Here is a 24828-nt window from a genome sequence, read left to right as displayed (position 1 = left end):
AGGGATAACACTGTCTTGTGTAAGAGAGATGTATGAGATTACATAGACAAAAAGAGATAAGACAGTCATAGGTGAGGATATACTCAGCCAGAGCAAGTGGGTGGGGTATTGTGGTCCAAAATATAGGAGGTTTGGAACTGAGAGCAGTGGCAAAGGTATCGATCATTGGTGTGACCACCTGGGAACAGATCGAATAAAAGACCTGAAGATGGAGTGACCACTCGATAGTAAAAACCCAGGGAGATGACCTGCCACCAAGTTCAAAGCCCCCAGAACATTATAGGCAGTTAATCAAACTTGATGTGAGTACACCCAAAATAGAAAATTCAACAAGTGGAAGCAAAGGTCTCTTGATGATTAATATGGGAAACAATCATAGCATTGACAGAATGGATCATAACCAAGTGATCCACAATTTAAGGTAGGAACTTGTCCAATGGGTGGCCAAGAGTTTCATAACATTGATGTGGAAAGTACTCTCAACATGAAACCAAACCATTGAGGCTATGGAGTCATCCAGAGACATGTCCCAACCCATAAGAGATGCATTGATGAAGAGATGGAGATCTATATGAGGGGCAGAAGTAAAATGCATACCATTGGGTTGGTACAAGCTAGCCACCAAGACAAACCCTCAAGAAAAGAAGGTGGCTGCATCACAAGAAAAGACAGATAATCATAGAAAACATTACATTGAATGCTTAAAGTCCATTGAAGAAGCCTTACATGAGCTTGGCCTAAAGGAACAAGATGTTCAAATGACACGAGTTCCCAAAAGAGATAGAACCTCTTACACAGTAAGTGTAGAAGAGGCAAAAGCCAAGGTGACTAGATATTCCATGTATTGCAAACAAACAGAGGAAGGATGAGCCCAATTGAGTCAAGAACTGAAAAAGATACCAAGGTGGACCAAGTATTGGGTTGGAGCGAGGAGCAACTTTAAAGGTTTGACTAGACAACCCAGATGAGCAGCTTCTTGGAGGAGAAGTGATGAGAGATAAGGAGTCAGTCAGTCATCCGGGTAATAATGGAAACAAAGTCCAAGAATGTGGATGCAATGAGTAAATGCTCCCAGGACTTGGTTGAATACATAGGGATCCAAAGTGATGCTGAAGAGGAGAGCTTAAAACTGGTACACCTGATCTTAGAGAATGAATCAAGGAAATTGTTGAGAGGACTGTGCAATCAAAATTTGTAGAAAGGCATCTGAGAAATCAACTATGGTCATACATGATTTGGGAGAAAAGGAACAATGGAGAGGAAAAAATTCCTCCATCTTGAACTAAGTTTCTGATAGATAGTGGTTGAGAGAAGATGAGAAGATTAAACAAGACGAGAAGAAAATCCTGGAGAGGGGCAATGAACCCTCTTGATGCCTCTCTTGTACAAAAGATCCAATAACATGGTCTCGATACGCAGAAGATGCTGTAAACTGAAAGGAGGAGGAAAATAAGTTGGAAAAGGAGATAAAGGAGAAAGAGACAAGAAATGATCAGAAAAGTCTAGTTTAAGAACTGGAATGTCCCTCCGAATGTGGTCCAGAGGTCTGTAAATAAATACAGATGTGCCTCCACAGGGCTTGAGTTTACTGAGTACAAAGGGAGATGATCACTCATGGAACATATGACAGCAATTTGATGGGAGGAGGGATGGTGAAAAGTAGAAGGCAAAAGTTGTCTGGAGAAGGAGGAAAACCAAATAATCCTCAGCATGAGAGGAATTGAGTAAGGAAATGGAGAAATCAAAAGACACAGGTGAAAGAGAAATAAAGAAAAAACTTGAGAAATCAAATCCACAAAGAAATTTAGAGAAGAAGCATTGGCCTCTATAAGTAAAATACCTGGTGCAAACTTGAGCGGTAAAAAGAGCCACTCAAAATTGTTGTCCACGTGGTCAGGTTGAGAAAGAGAGGAACACATTCCCAACATAGGAAATGCAGGGAGAGAAGATCATGAAGGCATTAAAAAACCCATGGAATACTGAACAGCAGTAGTATCATTCTCCACAATCAATGGCCACAGACAATGTAGAGTCAGTGTTAGCTGCATTTCCAGAACCTTGGGAGGAGGTAGTAATCACCATTACTTGAGAATACATTGTAATTAAAGGAATTCTCCAAATTTTCTTCTTTAGTAAGCAACAATTGAATGGCAGTGTATGTTGAAATTGAATTCAAAATAAAATAAGTGAAAGTTAACAATGATATGAAGGCAACTCAAGTCTCACTACACTGAACAGTTTAATCTTTGAAAAACACGCTGTTCACAAAAGTGCTGAGAAAAAGTGCAAGTGTTTATGGGTATCTACTGTGTATGGAGGACATGTTGCCCTCCTATTGGTGGAGGGTTGTTGTTGCATGATGATTACATCATGCAATAGTACAGTTCATGTTAAATGTATCTTAGAAGGTAGATAGCTCAAAGCTAGTGGCATGCACAAATTCTCAAAGGCAGATGTGTGAAGAATAGCTACTGTGTGCAAAAAAGTAATGACATTGTTTCAGAAGTTCACTTGTGTGTGAACATGTATGTATGTATGTATGTATGATCACATATGAACACTAGTTAAATTTCTTTTTGGAGGGGGAGCAAATTCTTACAGATCAAAAGCCAAGGGCTGCTCTTGCATATTTCTGAAGTGAAACTGCAATAATACGTAGGCTGACATTGGATTGCACTGTAGCTTTACACCACACACAGTAAAATGAGTAAAACTGGTATATTAATTTCAAGTTCTACTCTTCTTGGGGAGGCCAATTTCCTGTCTTACCTAAAAAATTAACATTCCTATGATCATAGACAAAATATGGATTATATGTGTTATCCTAAGTCAATGCTTCTACATGAATTGTCTATTCTAATACTAATTACTTGACTATATAATTCTTATAAGACAATGTAAATAATAAAATCTATCTTTTTAACTATTTTCACACCAGCTAGGATGATTGATCCAAGTTTCATATTACTGCTATTGTGCTTAAGAAGTCATATTTCATGCAAGTAACATACTTTTAAGTGCCTTTAAAGATAGTCTTTTAACCTAGTAAATCCCATTTTTTTCAAATATACATGTATGGTAGCTCATATTAAAAGGTTACAATTAGCACGTCTATATACGTGTTGACATGTACCTGGTACTGAATGGATGTCTACAGCATCAAATTAAATAATATGGTGAAACTTATTTTGGTTTGTCCTCTTTGAAAAATTAAATGTAATAAAATCATCTTTGATAATCACTAGAGGAGAATTTTTTAAATACTGTATAAAAAAATATGCAAATAAACCTTTGATTGAAAAAAAAAGAATCACTAAGCCTAGTGCTCTTCACCAGTGATTACTCTTTAGTTCTTTTTAAAGTAATGCACATATTAAAAACTGAATAAAACAAAAAGAAATACCATTTTAAGATACTGTATTATTAGTTTATTACCTGCTATCTCTCTGTCTGTTTTGTCAAGGAAAGGAACACTGAAAATTGTGTGAATTAATGAAGAATTAAGATGTTCAAAGAGACCAAGGGCAACACCAGCTTGAAGCACCTGCAGCCCAGTAATTCTGTTTTGATACCTGCATTAAATATCAATATTAAATAGTTTACTAACCTTCAAAACCTATAAATAATAATTATGTTTCAACAGCAAATGAAAAGTTTTCTCACAAGAAGAAATTACTGCAATGCACCAAATTACAACATAAACACATTTGTATTTGCCTTGATTTGTATCTTTTAGTTAAAAAACTAGCAAAAAAAACTTTTGCATCCCAGATTTTGTATTTTTCTACATGTTACTATCATATGGTGTTCTCACATACATGTCATACTTTACAGAATATCAAATATTTAGTACTTTCAAATGAGAAAGCACTTTAAGTGACACTAGCTAAACAATCAGGTCAAAGACCCTAAAGTTCACATATAGACATATCATATTTTTAAACTGGTGACCAAGGAAGGATAATCAGTACCTATATATTTGCCCTTAACTGAGTAGTGTGATTGACTGTCATATTTGCCAGCATTTAAGCATTGTAAGACCATAAAGAAATGATGTATTTCTTTTATAAATGACATGGTTTTATAAATCTGTAACAGAGTTATACAGTTAATAATTTTCATATAAGTTAGAGTCAAGATGATGAACCATCCTATCAATTCTGCTAAAATATTCTAGAGTTGGTCTAAAAGATTCTTTTATAGCTTAGATACACAGACATAATATTATATATGTATATGCCAGAGCATTTCAGTCATCACCTTTCTAGTTGTCAGATCATGGTAAAACCAAAATGTCAATCCAGATCATGCAAAAGACACATGTTAAGGTAAGGAACACATGTAAGTAATAATATTAAATCCTGTGCATTACCAATTTTATTATTCTTGACTGTAAAAAAAAACTGTTTAGAAAACATACAATGTCCAATGATATATTTTTCTCATTGTATTACCCTTTCCTGTTTATCCATTTCAGAATACAGTTTGACAGTGTTTTCATAGTTTTATTACCAGAAATTCTTACATATCAAGATAAGATAAATTTCTACCCAATACAGAAGGCAACAGATATTTTATCCAACAACTTAGCTGTCACCTTCTGCAGGAAGGTCATAGCATTCATTCTAAAATGCATTAGCTACCTAACACTCAGTTTGTTTTCCCTTTCAGTATTTTCAATTTACTGTTTACTTCAAAACTTGACAACTCTACAATAATTCACAGTTAGTGCTCTTCTCCCCAGTTTCAAACTTTAGAAGTTAGATAGTTGAGATTGCTGGTTCCAGAACATCAGCCTTTGCAAAATGCTTCATTAGAGAAGTTATAACCCTTTGGAAATGCCTAAACATTTTGTGCCAGCAAGAGGCTATCACTATGGAAAAAAAGTACAATAAGGAGTACAGCTGTTTCATCATAAACTCAAAGAAATTCATCATTGTAAAAATCAAAGCACCATCTTTGCATTTTTCACTGTACAATCTTGACAAAGTTTGCAACTGAAAGCCACATCTCTTGTAAACTACCACAGATAAATTTTCTAACCACCAATGTAAAAAAAAAACCTCAATGAGAACTTGACACACACAGAAGCTCATCTTCAGCTGAGCAAGATTAAGCTTGTTATGTTCGCACGACATATTTACTGAATATTCAGTCTTTCTACATTCTACCTTGCACTTTTCGTTGTAATAATCTTAGCTGTAAAGAGTTTATTTGTTTTTAATTAAACACAAAGCTACACAATGGGTTACTTGTGCTCTACCCACCATGGGTATCAAAACCTGGTTTCTAGCATTGTAAGTCCGCAGACATAAGTTGTAAAGCGAGCTTTACAATTAAATGGATAAACAGTGTGGAAGTAATTGTCTACATAGTTCATCTGAGACATTCAAGACACTTATTTGATTTGTAGTCAAGATAACAAACACATTTTATGCAGAAAAAATATCAATGTACTTAAAAAAGTTGTCTATTTCCCTACAAACCATAAAGAATGAAACAATTAAGTTAAATTTTGGACATTTAAAGAAAAAAATCAACAAATGAAAATAACCATGTGCAAAAGGTAAAACAGTCCCCTAGGTCTTAATGACACTCCTGTATATATAGGTACAAGTTTTATATTCAGCCCGTTATGTTGAGTTCTGTAATAAAATGTATACTTTTTCATGCAGTGAATGGGGAAAAAATGAATACTTGCTATCTGGAAACAGTATTTTCAGTATTTTGCAACTGATGTAAATCATTATCACCTGTGGCTAATTTAACTGCCCTTAAGGGAGGCACTATCCCCAACTGGGGGAAGATCACCATCTACTTCATTTCATTTCCCCACTACTCCTAAAATAAAACATAGCATTACTTACTGGCTATTAATCTTTGCAAAAGGAGAATAGCAGCTAAACATCAAATTCTAGATTATAGAAAATAAAATATGTGTTAATAATAATAATAGGAGTTAAAACCTGAAAGTGTTATGAAGTCAGATGTAAGGAACATCAGTAAAAGTTGAGAGGTGAGAAAGAGACAGGCTTTTGGTCAGTCTTTAAGGGATTAGAAGGTTACAGTACTCTTAAGTTATTAGAAAATGACTGTAGTGAGTGGTTAACAGCTGCCTTTCTAAGTTTAGCCAGTATATAAAACCTCCTTTAGTTATGAAACCTTAAAATCCAATATACAGGAAACAGGCACAAGGTCAAAAAGAAAAAGGCCAGTTTGATATGAGTTTGAGAAAGGAATAAATACAGAAGTTCAGTGTTAAAGAAGACCTGGAGATTTGAGAAAGAATGAATATACCAAGCAAGGCAAAAGAAAAAAGTAATATGCTGCCAATAAGAAACAATAATTATTTCTAAATCTATATGTTATTGATTACCAGTAATAAACAACATTTTGTTATTGTTACATTGGTACAAGTCAATTTCTGATGGGAATAAGAATACCTTAAATAAAGTTGGATAAAAATGGAAAGTGAATTGTGAGTAAAGCAAAACCATATTAATATTTAAATGCAGCATTCAATAATTAGAATGTGCAAGCTTATTTTACTATAACTTGACTAATGACTGTTTAACAAAGTTACTGGTGGGGTGTAGACCTCATAAGTTTAGCTTTTACATACATTTTCCTAAATTGTTTGTGGGTATATGACTGTTCGTTACAGGATCTCAAATGACATGTGAATCGTGTAAAAATGTTAATAAAAATGCCATTATTATCGCAACTGATTCTACTAATTACTACTAGATTTTCAATCAATTTACACAGAAAATTAGTGACAATACCTACAAACTTATATTCAGTTCTTTAGACTAAATGTTGTAACAAATTAAAATATGAAATTACTCAATATGATACAATATGTGGACCCCCACTGGTAGCAAACATTTAATAAACAAGTGGGTAGTTTGAGGGTTAATCAGACAGTTTGAGTTTTTCTATTTGCATGTGTAATCTCAATACCAAAATAGTTTTGAGTTGGTTACATTAAAGAATACAAACAACAAGCATGTACATTTAGTTCAAAAATCTTATATGCACAGGTTTAAATCTACAAAAGTACTAAGATAGTGATTCAAATGATTATACAGGTCCTTTTTAACAGTTTTTACTTGCATTATACATTTAACCTGTTCTTATATGATGGTAACAAGTATATGTGATGAGGCTGGTATTGCCCTTACCTGTGTATATAAATCAACATTTATGTGAGAACACTGCTACATCATAAAATCAGATGTGCAAAGAGACAGATATGACTACAATATAAAAAGTTTTCATTGTACACATAAAACAATATTGTCATTGCCGTCATATATTAAAATATAAATTGGAATTTTATGTAGTATAATTTAAAGATTACATTATTAATAATTCGTTTAGTAAACATCTACACTTAATGGACTTGTGTAAAATTTAAAAAAAAACTGTTCTCTACTTTAAAAAAAATTGTTTGTTATACATGTTAAAAGAAGTATTTGAATGGATAACTCACATGCATATTTAGCACATAGTGCATATTTGCCATCAATAATATTTATACATACCTGACAATAATATCTCTACATTTATCCAGAAAAGAATCTGCTTCTGGAAAACAAGACAAAGTGTAACAGAGGAAAAGCAGCCTGCTGATCACAGATGCAGGAAAGATGTGTGGTTGTTCCACAACTTGCTTCGCCATTGACTCCACAACTTCTGGTACCCAAAATTTAACCAGTGTCAGGTATTTACTGGTGTCTTCAATAACTTTAGGAGTGAATGTTTTAAAACAAGAATGATATTTATTCATTAAATCATCAATGAAAAGAGAATTTCCTAATTGGTATCGAGGAGTTAGTAAAAGTTGAGTGTGTATTAAGCGATTTAACCCTCTAATGGAGAATGCATCTCTAAGCTGGTCTTTTGCTACAACATTGAGTTCATGTTTTATTAAATCTAGTTTATTCTGCATCTTTTCTCTCACACACACATTTTGTTTTCGTACCAGATTTAATGCTAATGCCAAAAAATCTGTGTAACTTGGACTTAACCGTGGTATGATATTAAGAATTTTATCATACATCCAAGCTGGTAATTCCTCTGGCGAACAAGATATCAAAAAAGCTCCAAGTAGTGCAATATCTTTACAGAATAAAAAACCATGTTTTTCTAACTCTGAATAACACCATTTGCTCATAACAGACTCAAAAGCTTTATGAGAATATGGTTTGGATAAAGATAATTTTTTTAATAGATAAACTCGACAAGCTAGACGATGCACATTTATAGAATCTATGGACTCTGCAACTAATTTCCAAAAAATGTCCAGTGTTTGAATGTCCTCTAGTGGTAAGTAAAAAAGAATACGTAGCAATCTACCTGCATGAAAAGTGAATGGAACATTCTGAAGACAGAAGGTGAAAAACTCTTGCTGTCGCTTTCCGTCATGAATTTCGTGGTTAAAAACAAGACACTGAAGTAAATACAACAGAGAGGTTGGACTTGGTTGATTATTTAGCATGTTCTGTACATGGCTAAGGATAACAGCAATGAGTGGATCTGTATTACATTCAGCTTTAGCTACAAGAGTACACACAGATGCTAGCTCTAGACTATTGAGTTTCTGCATACTTGGAATAAGCAGGTTGCACAATTCTTGAATTGTGGTCAAGTAACGATGCCGATATGGTGTGCTTGTAAGGACTGTAAGACACTTTCGTATTACACGCTGATCCGTAAGTTTCCCAGATTTGAGGAACTGCTGTACAGATTTTGCAAATAAGTCAAATAAATTTGAAGATGCAAGGTGTAATTGGTGGATGAGGCAAATGGCCACACATTTCAAATCTTTTTCTTCTTGGCACTGATGTGTAAGCAACTGAACCATTCTTGTTAACAGTAAAGAGAGAGAGGGTAGAACTTGGTTACCACTATGTTCTAAAGCAACAGTAAACTTAGATAAAGCAGGAAGATCAAACTGTTCACAGCGCTTTCTACATTCCCACATGATATCCTGCATTAACAAATTATCAAGTGGAATACCAAGTCTTCTAAGAGCAAGAAAAATGTTAGAAACCACTTCATCTGAAAGTAAGTGATAGTTTCTAGATATCACTTCAAGTATCTCATGAAAGTGTGGGTTTGAATAAAGTTGATGGTTGAAGTCTATAAATGCTTCAGAGCTGGTTCCAAACAAAAGCTTTTGTAGATCCCACATGGTTACAATGATTTGACAGGCTTGATCATTTGTTAACTCTCTCATTTCACTTGTTTTCATCAGCATAAACAATTCCTAAAAAGATACAAAGAAATGTTAAAATTTTCCTAAACTGAAAATGTATTTCTGACAAATACTTACCACCTCTCACAAAATACCTTTTCTCGATAAGTACTGCCCTCTATTGGAGCAAATTTTCAATGCTCGTCACTAGCCTTTCACCTCCCACTTCTACATGTATGATTATGCAGCAGCTCTCCACCAATAGGAGCATAACATAACCTCTATCATAACCAGTGCCCTCTCCACATTTGCACTCATTAATCACTTCGAGGTTGGTCACAGGACTTAGACCATGTATCACTGGAAGTGGGGAGGCTGGGTGGGAAATGTGAAAGGAGGTAAGTATCTATTGGAAATACATTTTCAGTTTAAGAAAATGTCAAGTTTTGATACATCTTACCTCTTCTCACAAAATAGCTAGAATCCCACATTGAACTAGTGAAGGGCCAGTACAAAATGATCCCCTTTAGGAAGCATCCAAAGAGAGGCCAGTAAGTGGAGTACCAAAAGAGAAAACATCACGCCTCAGTGGGAGACCACACCACTTCTGATTCAGGTATACTCTTCCCTATTTTATGACGGTGTCTCAAGTATAAAAGGCAGAAAAACATGAAGGAATCCCAGAAAATGTATGCCCGATGAATGGGACTCTTAGGTGTAGAGAGGCATGACAGATCAAAGTGGTAGTTCAACCTCACCCAAACCTGGCAGTATCTGGAATTGTACATCAGTTCCATGATAGGAAAAGGATCACCTACCTCTTCACCTCAAAACAGGAATTGGTAGGGAAGACGAGCTTCTGTATCAAAATCCATCTTCATTCATGCGCATTTCCAACCCATCAAATACCTGATTTACTTTGAACTGATATCCAGTTGATGGTAAGAAGGTGGAAAGTCCTGGTGGGATGGCATCTCAGGTCCAAAACCAGGTGGCACTGGGTATGTTTCTTTCAGTCAGTGGTAGGAGGAAGATGCCTGACCATAAACAAGTGGGAATACATGTGGTGCATCCAGCTACAACACCAGGTCTGTCAGGAACTGACATCCAGCAAGTGGTAGAAAGAGAGACCACAAAACTGGGGTGCAACTCCTATTCAAAATCTGGCAGCAATGGGCATTTTTCATCCAATATGCAGAGCACATGTGGACTTACTTAGCTGGAACATCTCCAACCAACACTTGACGCCCCAGGAACCTCATCCAGAGAATAATAGGTAGGAGAAACATCTCATCTTGAGGGTCAAACTGCAATAAATAAATAAATACATATATATATATATATATATATGTGTGTGTGTGTGTGTGTGTGTGTGTGTGTGTGTGTGTGTGTACATATATAGTCATGACGTGGCAGGGTGTTTAAACCAAAATCTGGCAGCATCTGGAATTGTATATCAGGTCCTTGGTAGAAAGGGCATCACACCATCGGCACTTGATTCAAATCATGACCATGCCATCTCCAACCAACACCAGATCTACAGGGAAAGTACATCCAGAGAATTGTAGGAAGGAGGAATGCTATGGTATGAAAAAGCAATCTGCCATATATATAATATGCCATAGTACAACAACCAAAACCAGGCGCCATTGGAATTCCACATCCGGTCCATGATAGGAAGCAGAATACACTTGCAAAATGCCACTGCTTTGCTTTCAATTGAATGGTATGATGCATCACTCAGGAGGACAGGCCTCCATGGTCCACCACTCCAGCAGCTAGGAACTGTTAAGTGGCAAGGACTCTCATACTCCACTAGAAGAAAGGAGAGGGAAATACGTGTTGGAGAGTCCAGGGGACTGTATCACAGGAGACAGTGCTATGGGTGACTGTGATACCCTATTTTGAAAAGCAGAGCTACCACATATATGGAGTCAATCAACCAACAACAGGCAACATCTGTAGCTGTACATCAGGTCTGCAGTATAAAGAGTCTAAACACCACAGAGCATCAAAAATGGGCAGCTATCTCAGTCTGCTTTACTCATGGTTGTCCACGAGTGTACAATCTGGGATGAACATATAAATTTATGAAGCAAAAGACCACTGGTGAGAACCACTAGTGGTTCTACTTAACACCACATCTCTATGGTGTATATAATCTAATCCTGCAATGTAACTGGTTTGGCACAGATGACAACTGAACAGAGACACACAACTAATGCTTGGCAGCATCTGGAATTGTGCAACAGGTCTGCAGTAGGAAGAGCTACAGCATAATTGAGTATGGTCACAATGCAGATTTTCCAAAAAAAAGTATACCTGGTCAAACACTACTTGTTACAGAGTGGGATCCACAATACACTAGCAAAAAGGCCACTATAAATAAAGAAATAATGAAAACATAGTACTTACCAGTCATAATGACACCACAGTGTTGAACAAGAAATGGCCACATGATGTAAAAAATGCAAAACAAAGGCATGATGTGTAGTCCACATACCAGTCCTGATGATGATCTCCAAAGGAAGTCAGAAATGTGCAGCCAGGACATGGTGGGGTGACAGATTTGTTGAGATGATACCCTAAGAAGGTGTCACTCCTCAGGCGAAAGGGAAGAATACACCAGCTTAATTAACTGGTGAATATAACCTGTGAGGGTAATGGGAGAGAGAGGTCCCGGGACATAGAAGGATTTCATGGAATAAACAAATGGTTTTGGGAATCATGGGAGAGAGCAATGCAAGTAAGATACCATAAAGGGGCCCAGACCATACACAGGAGGCAGTCATAATGACACTGTAGTGTGCAAGATGGCAACTGGAGGTAAACAAAAACCCGCTGAGCACGAAATAGCCACATGATGTAAATAATGCAAAACAAAGGCATGAGGTGTAGTCCACATACCAGTCCTGATGATGATCTCCAAAGAAAGACAGAAGTGGGCAGCCAGGGACATAGTGAGGTGACAGATTTGAAAAAGGTCTGCAGTATGAAGAGTCTCAACACCACAGAGCATCAGAAATGGGCAGCTATTCCAGTCTGCTTTACTCATGGTTGTCCATGAATGCACAATCTGGGACGAACATATTTATGAAGCAAAAGACCATTGGAAAGAACCATTAGTAGTCCTACTTACTGGTGAACCTAGCCTGTGAGGAAGTAGGTCTTGGGTCATAGAAGGATTCCATGGAATAAACAATTGGTTAAGGGAACCATGGAAGAGAGCAATGCAAGTAAGATACAATCAGAGGGCCCAAACCAGACACAGGAGGCAGTCGGGATCCAAATGGTTATAAAACTGGGAATTAGAGGATAATGAACTGTGAAAAACAATGGAATTACCCTCCCTATCAGCAGAAGTGTTGGGCAAAAACGAACAGTGAGGGAAAAGGAGAACATGGGAACTGTGGAACAGCACAAAATGTGTCAATCTCAGAATGCCACTGGCCACAAGCCAATTATGTGAGAAACAGAGATTTCAATGAAAGATGTTACAGGGAACACAAAGACAAAGGTTCAAATGGAGAATGAGTGAGAGTGTGAAAGAAGAGACACAGGGCAGGGACGATAGGAATGGGAAAATAATTGAAATAACAAAGACAACACAGGAGATTGAAAGACAGAAGCAAACTCAGTAATGCTGAACGTGCAAGACAATGCAGCTCAATAGCTGGCAATCGAGGAAACTGACAGTCTCCTATTAAAGAGCCAAGTGAAAATGCAGTCAACTGCAATAGGGAAGGTTGTAAAGGACAATATACCCAGCAGAGTGACCAGCCGCAGAAAGTATATTACTTACACTAATAAACCACCAAAGAGGAAATATGTACAGGACAGGCAATAAATTAGGCAACAGGCTTGAAAAATCCAGATTGTTTAGCAAGGGACTGGACAATAGCCAATATGAAACCAAAGGGTGGGAATGGACGGATGATGCAAGCCTGACTGTGGTTGACAAAAGAGCATGGGAGACAATGGCAAAGGAAGGGGGAAGTGACACCAAAAGTCTGCACAGAAGCAGAAACCACAACTGAGCATGCCAAAACAGAGCCACCAGGAGCACATAAGGAGTAGTCAATGAAAGGACCCAGGGAAGAAGACAAATAGGAGTATATGCATACAGGTAATATCCCTTACAATTTTGACTTAGAACATCAACAGCTTCTGCCAAACAATGAGAAACAGGAGACAAAAAATAAGGAAGTTGTGCATTGAGATGTGTGGCAAAAGCATCCACATCCAGAAAACCACAATGAGCACATAACTCCTGAAAACCTGCAGATCTAATGACCACTCTGTCAGTAAAATCTTGTTGGGCCAAGATAAAATGGTCTGAAACCAGATTCAGGGCACCCAGAATATGACAGTATAACAATTTAATGTGACAATTGTTGGCCCAGTAGAGGAGATGCAGTATTCAAAAACAAAAATCTTGTGACCAGGTACAACCGTTCTTCATGATATAAGACACTACCTTGGAATTATCAGAGTGAACCATCACCGAACACCCCTAAACATTTAACAAAAGTGAAGCAGAGCATGATGAAACCACCAGCAACTCCAAGATCTTGATATGTAGAGATGATTCGGCAGTGTCCAATGCCCCATAACTTCTTGAGCATTGAGATATGCATCCCAACCGGAAAGGGAAGCATCTGTAAAATGATGACAATCTGGTCAGGAAGGTGGAAGAGGAACTCTGATAGTAGTATTGGTCCAATCCAACCACAAGCAAAGTTGGCATGTAAGAGTGGAAATCCAATGGTCAAGTAACAACCACTGAAGGTGATGCATGTGGGCACGACCAAGGAGAATGAGGGCTTTGAGAGAAGCCCACATCCCCAAAATAGATAGGGTCTCTCATGAAGTAAGAGAAGGAGAGGCTGATAGATTGCAAACAAGCCATTCCACATACCGTAAATGAAGGGAAGAGGGCTGGGCCAAACTGAGGGGAGAATTGAAAAACACACCCAGATGAATCAGGTATTGTGTGGGTGCGAGAAACGAATTATTCACCTTGATGAGCCAACCCACTCTGGCAGCCTCTCAAAGAAGAAACTGAGTATGAACAGGAGATTCGACCCGAGAGGAAGCTAAAAATAGCCAGTCATTCATGTAATAGTGGAATTGAGGGCCTCTGGCATGAAGCAGTCGAGCAAACAACCTGACTACTGGGAAGAAGTCATAAGAAGCCAAAGTCAGGTCAATTTATAAAGTCCAAACTGATAAACATGTCCCTGATAAACAAAAAGGAAGAAATGCCGGGATCCCTGTGAGACATGTAGATAGGCATCCAACACATTGACCTTCTTCATCCACAATCCAGGAGTGAAAACCCACTGAAGGGTTAAATAAGACTCCATTGTGAATTTGGGTATGACCAGCAAATGGTTCAGGGACAATAAATCTATATCCAGTCGCCAATTTCCTGTCTTTTTGGGTATGACAAACAGATGGGAGTAAAACCCCAGATGAGAAGGTTCCCCAAGTTCAATAGCCTCTTTCTGAAATAAGTCCCAAATCACCTCTTGGTTGGGGGAAGGCAACAGGATAAGGAGACAATGGTGGAAGGAAATGGAAGTGAAGGGCCAAACATTCTGTAGGATCCATGGATCCATATATGGCAAAAATGACCTGGCCCTGAGAAGCCAGGCTAGGCAAAGGATTGGACGGGGGGCAGGGTGGCAACACAGAAACAGTAGGAGGAGGTTGGTATAAAGGGGAAGCTAACAAGGATAATGAATTATACAAACAAGCAGAAAGAGTCGGGAAAAATCCCCAAAACACTTCTTCACGTACAAAAATGCCATGCACAAGTTGTGCAAGGAAATAGCAGGTAAACATACTCAAGAAAAAATTATATCCCGACCTAGAAGGTCCCAACAGCATATTGGTCACGTCTACAGAGCCAGGGCCAAAGATGAAAAGCAGGCCTTTATAGTAAACAGAAGACCATGAACATCATCTGAAAACCTTCAGGAGACAAGTGAATTGCCTGAGCCCGCAAGTGCATAGTTGATAATACAAGCAGATATTGTGGACAACTTCTGTCTGATACAAGAAAATTAAGGTTGTCAGAAATTCACACTGCATAAGGGTTCGAACCCCACAATATAATGAGAGATTCCAAACATTGTGAATCAAGTTAAGGAAAGGAAGATCTATGAAATGCCTAAGAATTATTTTCAGATGCACGAGGCATACTAACCCCTGACCAAAGTTGATCCCCAAAATGCTGGGCATGAACCTCAACATTAGGTGAGGGAGGAAACACTAAATATTGGTCCATAGATTTGTCACCAAAGAGACAGATTGAGAAACATAGGAAGCAGGAGATAAGGATAAAACAGCACAAACCTGATTAATTAATTCCACAAAGAGTGAAGGATATGTAGGTAAATCTCCCGATATCTCTTGTGACTGTGAAGCATATTCGAGGAGAGGGGAGAATAGGATGTCCAAATTCTCGTCCTCCCTGTCAAACACCCGAGGAGCAGGCATAACAGGATATTCCTTATGTTATGATGAAGGTTGCATGAATGTGGACATTTATCATTGAATAATTGCCATCAAGTTCTTGGCCAAAAATTGAATACTCAACCCAGTAGTAGTAGCTAGGAAACCCGCAGCAACAATAACAAGTGTGGTAATTGTAACTACCTGAAACTACAAGTGCATAGAGATAATTCAAAACGTGAAACAAAAAAAATATGGAAAAGTTGGAAAAAGCAGTCTTTTACAATTCAAAATGAGAAAAAGTAAAAATATTGAAGAAACGAAGTCCGTAATATAAAGGAAAACGTTGACAAATATGCGAGCATAAACAAGCACATCTTTACAGTACTACTGCCAATCAAGAAGTGATTAACGAGTGGAATTATGGAGAGGGCGCTGGTTACAATAGGGGTTGTGTTGAGCTCCTATTGGTAGAGAGCTGCTGCATAGTCATTTACATGTGGATATGCAGAAGCAGGAGGTGGAAGACTAGTGGCGAGCATTGAAAATTTGTGCCATTAAAGGTCAGTGCTAATCAAAAAAAGCTGTTCTGTGAGAGGAGGTAATATATCATATCAAAAGTTGACCTTTTCTTACCTCAAAATGTATTTCATATAGATACTCACCTCTCTGCACCACGAAGACCTATATGGATGTTTAGCATGGTTTTAATCAGGGAAAATCTTGTCTAACTAATCTCTTGGCATTCTTTGAAGAGGTTTCTACTTATGTAGATGTGGGTATGAGTGTGGATTGGTGTATCTGGATTTTCAGAAAGCATTTGACATGGTGCCACATAAAAGCCTTGTTAAAAAGTTATATCTGTAGATGTGGGGGACAGTTTGGCTCATTAGATAGAAATCTGGCTAGATGGAGGAAAGCAGAGGGTTGTTATAAATACAGTTCAGTCAAACTGGATTAATGTCATGAGTGGTGTACCTCATGGCTCAGTGTTAGGACCTCTTTTCAATTTACATAATGAAGGAATGATAAATATACTATTTAAGTTTGCTGAAGACATTAAAGTTTTGGATGTTGCTGGCTGTGAGAATAATGCTTCTGCTGTACAAAAGGATTATGGTTATTTGGTGAGTTGGGCAAATAATGGCAGATGACTTTTCATTATAATAAATACAAGGTAACACATGTGTACTATCACAATTTGAATTATAAGGACAGTTATAATGGGAATAACCTTAACAATGTTACAGAAGAAACAGATCTTGGTGTTTTAGTTCATCTGACTATTAATCCATCCAAGTGAAAGTGGGGAGTGGAGAGGAACTACAGACTAGATGCTCAAAATGAATCAAGCACCCATAGCTGCTCCCACCAGAATACACAGTGGAAAGGTGTGTTTGAAAGATTGGTTGTCATCAAACACAAAGTACCAAGTATGCGATCCACATAGATGCAAGCCTGGGTAAGATGGGAGAAGATGGACATCCAGGGTCAGGTGGGATTGAGTGAGCCACCACAAGAGGTGAAAAGAAGACAATGTGCCTTTGGAGATACCTGCACCAACAGGGCAAAAAGCATGAAAGGGGCAAATCTATGAGGAAGGAAGGACTAAGAAAAAGAGAGTTCCCAAAAAGAATCATGTGGAAAGTTAAGGAGGTATGAGAGTGCAGGTATACAAAATTCCACATCATAAAGACAAAATATTAGGCTTAGCCTACCCCACGTATGAAGAGAGATAGAGACCCCCAAATGGATGAAATTCAGGATGGGGGGTTGAAAATAAATGGAGATCTAAACAATCCACTCAAAACAAAATGATTCCCGAAGAAGGGAGGTTACAACAGAGGATGCCACATTAGAAGGGGCAGGTGAACACCATACATCCATAGAATAGTGGAATAATAGACCTCAAGACTATAGCCTCCAAGTAAAAACCCATTGGACTCAATGAAAAAACATGGGGCTATAACCAACTTGAAGGGAAGGTCTGAGAACCAAATAGTTGACTAGTACAAGAGGCAGGAAGACAAATCAGGATGAGAAGAAAGTGTCTGTGACCTTGAATCAGGTCATCCACCACCGGGAAGAGTATCCACCAAAGAGTGAGAAAACTGCCCATTGGAAACCAAGAAAAGATCAAAGTTTGGGAATGATAAAATTACAGGAGTAATGCTCCAGATTGTGTTTGAATAATTGTCCCAGGTATTTGAAGTAAGTGAGGTAGAGAGTGAAGTATAGAGAAAACCACTGGGAAAGCACCTGAGGAACTCAACAGGCTGTAGAAAAGGGAGGCTTTAAGTGGACAAAATGGAAAGCAGAGCTCCCACAGGACCTAGGGATAGCTCTAAAAACAAATCACTTCCAAGATCCATAACAGCTAGCCCTCAGAAACGAAAGGACCATGGAAGGTAACAAAAGGACAAAGAACAAAAGAGGAGGCCACCAAATGAGGTCTTATATTATGAGAAAGGTGGTGGAGCCCCTGGTCCCAAGGGCAAGGAACTGTGAGAAGAGATGACTACTGAAGAGCTGCATTAGCTCAAGATGTCATTGAATAACACTGAAAAGATTGAGGGAAACAAAACTCAGAAAGTAAAACAACCTGATAAAGTACATCCCAGGAACAAAAAAACCAAGGTAAATGGGATATAATGGAAGAAAACCAAGGGCAAAGTGTAAACAAGGTATGTGCAAATTGCTCCAGTAAAGCTGAAATGGCTGTGATGGAAAGCTTCTAAATGAAGGTGAAGCATGAGAATGAACAATGAAATTAAGTAAGGGAAGAAAGCATGCAAACGGAGAGAAATAAAAAAGGAAGGAGTGTTAAAACACCTCAGAAGATGTCAGAACTGTAGACAAAAAATGTTACTCAAGAGATTGAATCTATATGTGTTACAATCAGGGAATTTTAGTGGCTAGAAACATTTTAATTTACAACTGTTAAAGGTCACCTGATCAGACTAATGATGATGTCAATGAGAAACTGTAATGTGATCTGGGTTGATACTAATGTAATAATTAGTATATATTGATTTAGTTTGTGTGAAGTCAAACAGGGAGGGAAAGGTGTTGCTTGAAGTGATTCAAAAATTATTTTCTATTTCAAATGGTCAGAGAGCCAACCTGAGTAGACACCAAACATAATAGTCTAAATGAGGCCTAACCAGAGATCTGTACAAAAAATAAGCTCCTTTGACTTGTATTAAATATTTCTGTAGATACAACCCAAGAAAAACTACAAATATAAATGAGAAAAGCACAGATAAACTATAGCATAACAATATATTTTACATGTTGGATCAAATCCAAAGGCACCTGAGGGCTGCCTCAGCCTCTTTGGGACCCCATGTAATGTTGCTCACATACACTCCATGAGGTCTAGTTGCATTACTGGGGTAAATATTATAAGTTAACAATGTCGGTTTAAATTAACATACAAGATGGACAATCAATGTAACTATGAGAAAGTTAAGGATCTGATTTTTTAAAAAAATAAGAAAGTGAGTTATGAGAAACAGTTCGCTGGTAAGTTTTAAATTTAATATTAAGGATTTTTTTAAGTATGCAAGAGATTTTAAAGTGAGGATTGCGCTCTTAAAAGATGATAATGGAAACACTTTTGTTGATGTAAATTTCTACATATTGTACATATAATTTAAGAACAAGGGAACTGTTGGTCCATCTGAGACATCCCATCTGCTAAAGCTCACATTTTCCAACAATGAAGATGCATTTCTGAATGATACTTACATCTACTCACTTAACAGCTTTCCTCAATTTCTGCTGTCTTCCATATGTGCAATTTTCACTCACTACTAACTTTGAGGCTCCCACATAAAATCACTTGTTTGCATTATATCATGCAAATGTGCTTGTGAAAACCCTCCACCAATAGGAGTGTGACACACCCTCCTAGTGCAGCTGACTCCCTCTATGCTGTAGAGCATAATCATTACTTTAAGATTAGTCAAGAAAAGATGCACCAGAAGTGTGAAGGCCAGGTGAAAAGTGTGAATGGAAGTATCTATCGGAAACACATTTTCAGTGTTCGATAATGTTAACTTCTAATACAATACCTTACCTTCTTTCATATAATAGCTAGAATCCCACACTGCAACAGTGAAGGGGCCAATGGAAAAGTCACCTAAATGAGCCTCCTTTGGAAAGTGCCCAAAGAGAACCCATGGAGCATAATACCCTGTACCACAAAAATAAAGGCATATGTTGGGAGACAGTTCCCTTTCTGTATCAGGGTATATTCTTCAACCACAGTGAAGATCAATGTTGTCAAGTTGGGCAAAAAGGAAGCAAGTCCAGTAGAGGAAATAGATGTGTATGATAGTATAGAGTGGCTAGAGTGCATCAGACCATACGTTGTGGGTCACTCCAGTCCAAAACCAGGCAGAATTGGGCATGTGTCTTCCAGAATGTGGTAGGAGAAGGGTCCGAACCAGCTTCACCTCGATACCAGGAAGAAGAAGGGAACCATCCCAGCAACCTAGGTAGGGCATATATATGCAGACCCAGTACACAACCAATACCAGGCCAACTGCCAACCCAACATCCAGGCAATAATAAGATAGGGGAATACAAATTTGGGGGGTCAACTCCAGTCCAAAATAAGGCAGTGTCAAGAATTTTTCATCCAGGCTTCCATAGAAGGAGGGCTTCTACTAACCACATGTGCAATGACTTATGTTTACTGGTCCTTCACTGAACCAACACCAAACTGCCTAGGAAGCAACATCCAGGTGGTGATAGTATGGCAGAAAGCCAACTGGAGGGGTGAATTTGATGTGACAGATCCATCTAGTCCAAAACCAGGTATCAATTTTGTCTGTTTTGCAGTAGAAGGAAGGTGCACACCATTTACACCAACAGAGCACCACCACCCTACTTTCTACTGAGTGTAAGTTATCACACTGAGGAGGAAACCTCCACAGTCCACCACCCCAGCTGCTAGGAACTGACAAATGGTAAGGACTCCTGTACTCCACTGGGGGGGGGGGGTCAAGAGGAATGATAGTCCATGAGTTGGTATGGTCTGGAATGGACCATATTTATGAAGTGATAGACTGCAAGAAAACCTCAAATGATGTTGTGGAACACTCCATGTTATCAGGAAGTATTACAGACCCTAAAAGTTGTATGGTGTGGATTTAATGTTAAGTATACTCTAGCTGGCACTGCTTACTACTCAAAGCTGTCCTGAGATGTAGAAATCGGCCACTGTAATGGTAAGAGATATGAAAAAATAACTTGCCCATTCAGAGCCAATAAAGGGTATGAAGAATGGTGACAGAAGAAAAACAATATCCAGATGAAGAATAGATGGCCAGATAATGAAAGTAACGTGCAATGAAAGTGTGGGGTGTAATCCACATGCCAGCCTGCACAATTTCCTCCAATGGACGACGAAAGTGAGCAGCCAGAGAAAGAGAAGGATGATGAATTTATGGAGAGGAAACTTGGAATATGTGATGAAATTCCATGTTCAACAAATTATAAGTCAGACAAATGCATTGACGGAGCCAACCAGTAAGAGTAACAGGAGAGAGATCCATGGTATAAGAAGGGTTCTATAGGAGAAAGAGCTAGGAATGGGAAGCACAAAAAGCAGCAGTGTGAGCTGCATAACAATGAAAAGCATGCACAGGACAAAGAAGATGATCAGGAATGGTCCAAAAATAAAGATGAGCAATAGACGGAAGGAAAATGGTGGTGAATATGCTTTTCCCTCCCACACTGCACATGTCTTAGAGAAAAAAGCATGGTCAGAATAAAGGAGAACATAGGAATGATGGTAAAGGATTTGGGAAACATCAAATGCATACACATCTGACCTTGAACATCCTCATGCAAAGAGGAGTAAAAAAATGTCTTAAGGGAAAGATGGTACAATGAAAAAGAGACTAAAGGTACAACAAGCCTGGTATGAGCATGTAGGACAATGTAGAGATTCCAATCTGGGAGGATGCAGGAGATGAAAGTACCTAACAGGAGAGGAGAAGACATGACAAAATTGGGAAAAAACAAAAAGTATTGTACAGTGCCACCTTATTGCCTGCAATGGTAGAAATGGACAAACCATTGTCAAAGAGCCAAGTGAAAAGTTTGGAAAGGTGGGAACAGGAGGTTTGGAAAGGGAGAAGCCACAATGCAGAGACCAACAATGGAAAATGTGCCATTTACAGAGGCAAATAAGGAGGAAGAACAAACTGAAAAAAAATAAGGAAACCACATACAGAGAGTCTGGAGCATCTCGCAAAGGAACGAACAAAATCCACATGTGAAGACAGAGTGTGAACGAGGGAGGAACAATGTTGCAGAAGGAGAGATCAGGAGAGAGGAAGCAGAAGGGGAGGAGATGAGTATAGAAAGCTCCATAGAGAAAGCCATGGTTGGACCACCCACAATGGAACAATTAGATGGACACAATATGGAGTGTTTTAAATAAGGGAAAGTACCCAAAGGAGAATATGGATAGAAGGGTAGGCATAAAAATAAAGGTTGAACCAGTCCTGGCTGAACACATCTAAAGCTAGAGCTGAATGATGCAGAACAGGGGAAAGTTTAGTATTGAAGTAAGTGGCAAAAGCATCCAAAAGGGGGACTACCCAGCTGTGAGTATAGCCACTGGAACACCCAAGGATTCATGGACCACTCTGTCAGAAGAATATTGTTGGGACAAGAAAGACAATTGTAGGGAAGATTCAGATTCCCGGGGATATGGTAGAGAATAAGCCAAATGTGTTGAGATTGGGCACAGAAAAGGAGATCAAGTGTTTGAAAACAAATAGAACAAGACCAGGTGCTCCCTTGACAACTGATATGAGACAATAATTCAACTGTTAGAATGGATCATGACGAGTCTCCCACAGACCACTGGAAGAAAATGATCTAATGCCTAACAAACAGCCAGGAGTTCAAATAGATTGATATGGAGAGTCAATATGACCACAGACCATCAATCAGTTATCTCCTGAGAGTCTAAATACATCCCCACCCTATCAGAGATGTATCCATAAGTCGATGAAGATTCAGATAAGGAAGAGGAATTCCAGTTGAGGTGTTGTTTCTGTCAAGCCATCAGGGAATACCAACTTGTAAGAAAAAAGGAAGATAAACAGAGAAGTCCAAAGGATCCTGAATGAGACTATATTGATCATGTAGAGTCCAATAAAGACAGCACATATGTGCATGATCCAAAGGGATGAGGGATTCCATGGAAGCCCAAGTCCTGAAAAGAGTGAGAACCTCACATGCAGTGAGAGAAGGAAAAGTCATGGCTTTGTATACCAAGTGAAAAGGAAGAAACTGTGTCCTGCTCAAGTAGGAGTTGAAAAACACCCCCCAAATTAACAAAGTACGGAATCGAGGTTAGATGTGACTTCAGCTTGACCAGCTACCTAAACATGCTAAATCCCAGAAAATGAGATAGGTATGGTCTTGAGAAACTTCTTGGGAATGAGGCAAAAGAAGTCAGTCATCCATGTAATAGCAAAACTATGGTCCCAGGTCAGGAATATGACAACCAAAGACTCTGACCAACCAACAGAAGATGTACAGAGCCAACAAAGACCAAATGGGAGAGCACAGAATTGAAACACCTGACCTCATGAACAAACTGAAGGTAACATCTGAATGCAAGGGAAACAGTAATATGAAGATAAGCATCTGAGACACCTAATTTGTTCAGAAAGACTGAAGTAAAAGACCATCTAAGTTTGAGAAAAATCTCCACATATAGTGGGCAGGACAAATCGAGGAAAGCTGTTATATGAGAGAAGGTAAGATATCATATTGAAACTAAACTTTCAAATAAAAATAAAACACACAAAGTCAGCCTTTAACATTCAAATATTTACCAAGCCTTCCCTTAAGTTTACTGCATTCACAACATTGGAAGGCCACTCATTTGAAAATACTCCAAATGTGGCTTAAGCAGAGCATTTACATTTTTTTCACATCTTATATATATAGACACACATACACAAAAATATGTTAGAAATATTCCAGGTCCTGAGCATTCTTTGGGAAATGTTAGAATTAACTTGAATCATGAGGAAGATATTAATCCCTTGGTGATAATTAAAAAGATTGAGAAATTAAAAACAGATAAAGAACCAAGAATATGTATTTCTAATAGTTTAAAAGGAAGTTAAAGATGAGATACATAAGCCTCTCTTTTAATTTTTTGTTAGGCCAATAAACAGTGGGCAGATGCCTGATGATTGGAAAATTGCTAATGTTACTCCTATTTTTAAGAGAGTTGATAAGTGTTTTCCTGTAAATTACAGCACAAACAACCTACTTCTGAAGTGGGAAAAAAATTCTAGTCTGATTAAGGAAACTTTACAAAATCATTTACACAATAAAAGAAAATCAACATACGCTCACCAAAGAAAAATTTGTTTTACTAGTCTGTTGACTTTGAGTATGTTACTTGTTAGCTGCATGATGGAATGGGTTTATATTTGGTGTACTTAGATTGTCAAAAAGCTTTTGAAAAAGTGCTGTACAGAAGATAGCTACAAAAATCATATCAGTGCTAACTGAGCGAGAGCAAGCAAAGAGTTGTTACTAATAGAATCCAGTAAAATTGGACTTTTGTTGTGTGGAGTGTGCCTCAGGGGTCAGTGCTTGGGCTTTTGTTGTTTATTATTATAGTAACAATATCAATATAGTAATAATTAGTAGTTTAGCAAAGTCTGCTTATAACATTATATTCAGTATTTCAAACTGCATTTAGATCAAATGTTGAGATGCTACAGAATTACAAGGATCAATTGGTAAATTGGACAAATTGTTGGTAAATGGCCTTTAATTATCAGTAATGCAAGGGTTCTCAAAATTTGAGTCAGATATAATATAGTTGGGAGCCACTGAATAGTGAAATTGAAGAAAATGATTTTGTCATAGTGATAGATAAGCCATTCAAGTTAACAAGACAATACTATGTTACTATTAGTAAATATAAGAGAATTTTAGGATTTAATTACACATACTGATTACAAGTCAAAAGAGGAAATTATCTCTTTATACAAACCACTAATTAATCTTCACTTGGAATATTGTGTGCAGTTTTCATCTCCTTCTCCAAAAAAGGATAAGAGAATAACTAGAAAAGGATTCAGGAGAGTTGCTATAATGACTCTGGGGATAGG

At 38.0% G+C, this 24828-nt stretch overlaps 1 protein-coding gene across 1 annotated transcript in view; it reads right to left on the bottom strand.

The window, feature by feature from the left end:
- LOC106457982 (FAST kinase domain-containing protein 1, mitochondrial-like) overlaps positions 1-24828 on the bottom strand; it is a 60771-nt gene that overhangs the window by 24376 nt on the left and 11567 nt on the right. The window contains exons 3-4 of the mRNA XM_022384087.1: positions 7548-9274; positions 3436-3572 (exon numbers count right to left, since the gene is read on the bottom strand). Coding sequence (XP_022239795.1) covers positions 3436-3572; positions 7548-9274 — 1864 coding nt within the window. The remainder of the gene's footprint in view (positions 1-3435; positions 3573-7547; positions 9275-24828) is intronic.

This window comes from Limulus polyphemus, unplaced genomic scaffold, assembly GCF_000517525.1.
Source record: "Limulus polyphemus unplaced genomic scaffold, Limulus_polyphemus-2.1.2 Scaffold400, whole genome shotgun sequence".
Lineage (NCBI taxonomy): Eukaryota > Metazoa > Arthropoda > Merostomata > Xiphosura > Limulidae > Limulus > Limulus polyphemus.
The sequence above is the reverse complement of the archived record's forward strand: the minus strand, read 5'-3'. Positions and strand labels throughout refer to the sequence as shown.